A 5,000-nucleotide genomic window follows, 5' to 3' on the forward strand; every position below is an offset into this window, starting at 1 on the left:
GTGTGTATGTATGTACCGTATTCGATAGCATGAAAGACGTACAGACGTATTAGAGGCACCCCTATTTCAGCAACTCTTATTCAAAAAAAAAACGTCTTATACACCATCGAATACAGTAGGTATATATATATATATAATTTTATGCAAGTATGAACGAAAGCGCGGATGATTTTTGATATCCCCTTGTATAATGGAGTGCAAAATGAAATCAAAGAAGCAAATTAGTTACTCACTGATAAAACGGTATATCAAGCAGAGGAATATGGTCCATAGAACAAAACCTGTATGCCATTCATGGTTTGGTTCAACCAATGCTAAGCCCAGGAACAGAAATATCACAATTTCTGTAGCTGTACTAATGAAAGGGACGAGAAGCAAAAAAAAAGCAAGAAAATTGTAGTATTATAAACTGCTTCGTTCATATATATAAAATAAGAGAAAAATTTCACACCTCTAAGCAGTGTATAAGATAAGTACAGTGATCCCTCGCTACTTCGCGGTTCAACTATCGCGGATTCACGACAAGAAAAATTTCATATATAAAATAAGAGAAAAATTTCACACCTCTAAGCAGTGTATAAGATAAGTACAGTGATCCCTCGCTACTTCGCGGTTCAACTATCGCGGATTCACGACAAGAAAAATTTCATATATAAAATAAGAGAAAAATTTCACACCTCTAAGCAGTGTATAAGATAAGTACAGTGATCCCTCGCTACTTCGCGGTTCAACTATCGCGGATTCACGACAAGAAAAATTTCATATATAAAACAAGAGAAAAATTTCACACCTCTAAGCAGTGTATAAGATAAGTACAGTGATCCCTCGCTACTTCGCGGTTCAACTATCGCGGATTCACGACAAGAAAAATTTCATATATAAAACAAGAGAAAAATTTCACACCTCTAAGCAGTGTATAAGATAAGTACAGTGATCCCTCGCTACTTCGCGGTTCAACTATCGCGGATTCACGACTTCGCGGATTTAAAAAAAATATATATATGAACACCTAAAATCACACACATTACGCTGTGCTGTGTGTGATTTTGTTTTTGTTTCTTTGCGTTGAACTTCGCGTTTTTGTCCCCTGTAATGGCTCCCAACCGTGCCGCTTCTTCTAAGGCTGGTACTGAGCCGAAACGCAAACGAAGAATGATGATGATGATTGCCGAGAAGGTGTTATTGCTTAACAGTTGTCCTTGTTATTAATAGACTACTGTAAATGGGTGGGTTGTTAACAGTAACAGTACAGGGAGGGTTTTAAAAGTTCAAATACACGTTAAATAAATACTGTAAATATGGTGTCCCTACTTCGCAGAAATTCAGTTATCGCGGGTGGTCTCGGAACCAATCTACCGCGATAAACGAGGGATCACTGTAAAGCAATTTTGGATATTAATTAAGTGATAAAATTAATTAGCTATATGAAAATACATGGAGTATTACATTATATCATGTAAAGTAGGGATCTATCTATCTGTGTGTGTGTATGTATGTATATATATATATATATATATATATATGCATACACGCATATATATATATACACGCATACACGCATATATATATATACACGCATATATATATATACACGCATACACGCATACACGCATATATATATATACACGCATATATATATATATATATATATATATATATATGCATACACGCATATATATATATATGCATACACGCATATATTTATGCATATATATATGCGTGTATTTATGCTGCTTGGCAGATAGATGTATGAATGAATATATAGATTAACAGATATTCTATTGTATGTAGGCATATCGATAGATATTGACAGATATATGGATAGAAAGATGGATAGAAGGATAGGTAGATGCATGAATACATACACACACATATGTATGTGTGTACAACTATTTTGTACATGCATGCATACATGCATTCTGCCCATACGTACGTACGTACATATATTCATACATACATACGTACGTACGTACATACATACATACGTATGTACATACATACATATGTACGTACATATATGTATACATATATACATATCTATAAACAGAGGGCTAAATTGATGAGTAGATTGAGAGACAGAGATAGAATGATGGATAGACAGGCAGGTTGATAGATAAAAAGGAGAGCTAGAATTGATTTATATATATATATATATATATATATATATATATATATATATATATATATATATATATATATATATATATATATACACACACACACACACACACACACACACACACACATTAGGGTCAACAACTATTGAAGAGGTTGCAAGAGGCAACGAAAATTTTAGAAAGAATAAATAAGTAAATGAGTGGAAATCGAACCGGTGAGTGTGTCAAATAATAAGACATTAAAACAGAGAGGAAAAGAAAGAGAGAGAGAAAGAAAGAGAAATAGATAGAAAGAGAGAGAAAGAGAGGGAGAAAGAAAGGGATATATATATATATATATATATATGCATATACATATATGGGGAGAGAGAGAGAGAGAGAGAGAGAGAGAGCAAATGAAATGTAAGTCAGTGAGTCTTTTAAAAGATGCAAACGTTTTTCCATACCTGGCTACTTTGGCGAAGTATTTTACAGTAGTTTTCGATTTACGAGTGATGTTGTTGAACGCGTACTGCGCCTGTATGAGACCACATCCGATGAGGCTGAATAAGAAAGAAACACACCCTATAGATCGTGCCATACCATCGTTGTTATTGGTATTATTTAGGTTCTGAGTTCAAATGGCCTGCTAGCTGGGGGATGCTTGCCTAGGCCTTGTAAACATATGAGAATTCTAGTGAAATAAATCCACTGATTACAAAAATAGAAATATTACATTTCTGAATATCTCAGAGAGATAAAAAAAGGAGCACTCCGTCGGTTGCGACGATGAGGGTCCCAGCTGATACGATCAACGGAACAGCTTGCTCGTGATATTTACGTGCAAGTGGCTGAGCATTCCACAGACACGTGTACCCTTAACGTAGTTCTCGAGGAGATTCAGCGTGACACACAGAATGTGACAAGGCTGGCCCTTTGAAATACAGGTACAAGAGAAACAGGAAGAAAGAGCGAGAGAAAGTTGTGGTGAAAGAGTACAGCAGGGTTCACCCCCCCCCCTGCCGGAGCCTCGTGGAGCTTTAGGTGTATTCGCTCAATAAACACTCACGATGCCCGGTCTGGGAATCGAAACCGCGATCCTCCGACCGCTAGTCCGCTGTCCTAACCACTGGGCCATTGCGCCTCCTCAGAGAGATATAAGCAGTGGTGGGATTATTATTTATATATATTATGGTAACGAACCGGTAGAATCGTTAGCACACAGAACAAAATTTCAGATTGATTTGATTCAAACCAACACGACAATTGAGCCTAAAATTATCAGACATCCATAATTCAACGCAACATCAACGATTGTTGGTTTGTTTACTTCCCCGTAAATTAGCGGCTCGGTAAAAAAAGGTAACGATAGAACAAGTGCCAGACTTTCAAAAAAAAAATGTAAGTACTGGAGCCGATTTGTTCGACTAAAACACTTAAAAAAAAAGCAATGCCCCAGCATGGCCGCAATTTAATGACTGTAACACAGGTAGCTTTACTCCTGTTCTAAACAGGATCTGCGAGATATTTGTCTTTTGTATAACGGACTCTTCTATATTGTAAGGTAGGGGGTAAAGACAGGTAACTTCAAGGGGATTGAGAGGCAGGGTTTATAGCTATCTTACCTGATTATACCGGAAAATGCAAACATCTCAGCCAGAAGATACGAGAGGAAAGCGAGAGAAAAGATGGTCAGTGGTTCCAACACTGCAAGAGAAATAACACGCATCAGTATATTTAAATGATACATAAAGATATACAATACATACATGCATGTATGTAATTATATAATTTACAGGTGATGCACATACATTTAATTATACACATGTTCAAAGACGATCACCATCTCTCCATGTGATCAGTTTTAAAAAAATTGCTAAGGTAAGATATTTTTCTTAGCATGAAACCAATGGTAGCCTTAATACACAAATGAAGGATCTTTATCCTCCAATGCGGTGTTGAGCACTTATTCACATTGTTCGTCATTTACGTGTGTATTACACACACACACACACACACACACACACACACACACACACACACACACACACACATACACACACACACACACACACACACACACAGAGGAAGTTAATTATTATATGCCCAGTCAAATTCATTGCTGCTCTAATGTTTAAAGTGTGTTTTGTTTTTCAGATATATGATATAGTTGAAATTTACAAAAAAACCAAAAACAATAACAAAAGATGAAGATAGGTGTATAAACAACAAACAGGTGTGTGTATATATATATATATATATATTATATATATATAACGGGAAGCTTATGAAAATAGACAAAAGACGGTAGGTAAATAATTACGTAAGTACGTAGGCAGGTGCATGAATATATCTGAACATATATATATATATATATAATATATATTATATATATATATATATATATATATATTACCGGAGTAAACACATAAATGTGAAACACGGTGGAAAAAGAGTAGTACTCAAATACCAGAGGTAGAGTAATATGCTTTATTTAAAAGCAGCAGAAATTTAACAAAGCTGTTACTCGGAGTTTCACGTTCCCCGTTCGTCGGACAGTTTTAACAAAACTTTTGTTCAATTTCTGCTGCTTTAAAATAAAGTATATATATATATTATATATATATATATATATATATATATATATATATATATATAGTATATGTATATGTATATATATATATATATGTGTATGTGTGTGTGTGTGTGTGTGGTATGGGTGTGTGTGTGTGTGTGTGTAGTGTGTGTTTGCATCTGTCCTCCAACCGCTTGGTAACCGCTGTCGGTTTGTATACTTCCCCGTAAATTAGCGGCTCGGTAAAAAAAGGTAGCGATAGAACAAATGCCAGACTTTTTTTTTTTTTAAATGTAAGTACTGGAGCCGATTTGTTCGACTAAAACACT

General features: G+C 35.3%; 1 protein-coding gene across 2 annotated transcripts in view; it reads right to left on the reverse strand.

Moving 5' to 3' along the window:
• LOC115222200 (Na(+)/H(+) exchanger beta) overlaps positions 1-5,000 on the reverse strand; it is a 48,321-nt gene that overhangs the window by 22,489 nt on the left and 20,832 nt on the right. For both annotated transcript variants that reach the window (XM_036511139.1, XM_029792351.2), the window contains exons 11-13: positions 3,722-3,803; positions 2,564-2,659; positions 234-355 (exon numbers count right to left, since the gene is read on the reverse strand). In XM_036511139.1, the coding sequence (XP_036367032.1) occupies positions 234-355; positions 2,564-2,659; positions 3,722-3,803 (300 nt within the window). The remainder of the gene's footprint in view (positions 1-233; positions 356-2,563; positions 2,660-3,721; positions 3,804-5,000) is intronic.

Source organism: Octopus sinensis, linkage group LG19 (assembly GCF_006345805.1).
Source record: "Octopus sinensis linkage group LG19, ASM634580v1, whole genome shotgun sequence".
Classification (NCBI taxonomy): domain Eukaryota; kingdom Metazoa; phylum Mollusca; class Cephalopoda; order Octopoda; family Octopodidae; genus Octopus; species Octopus sinensis.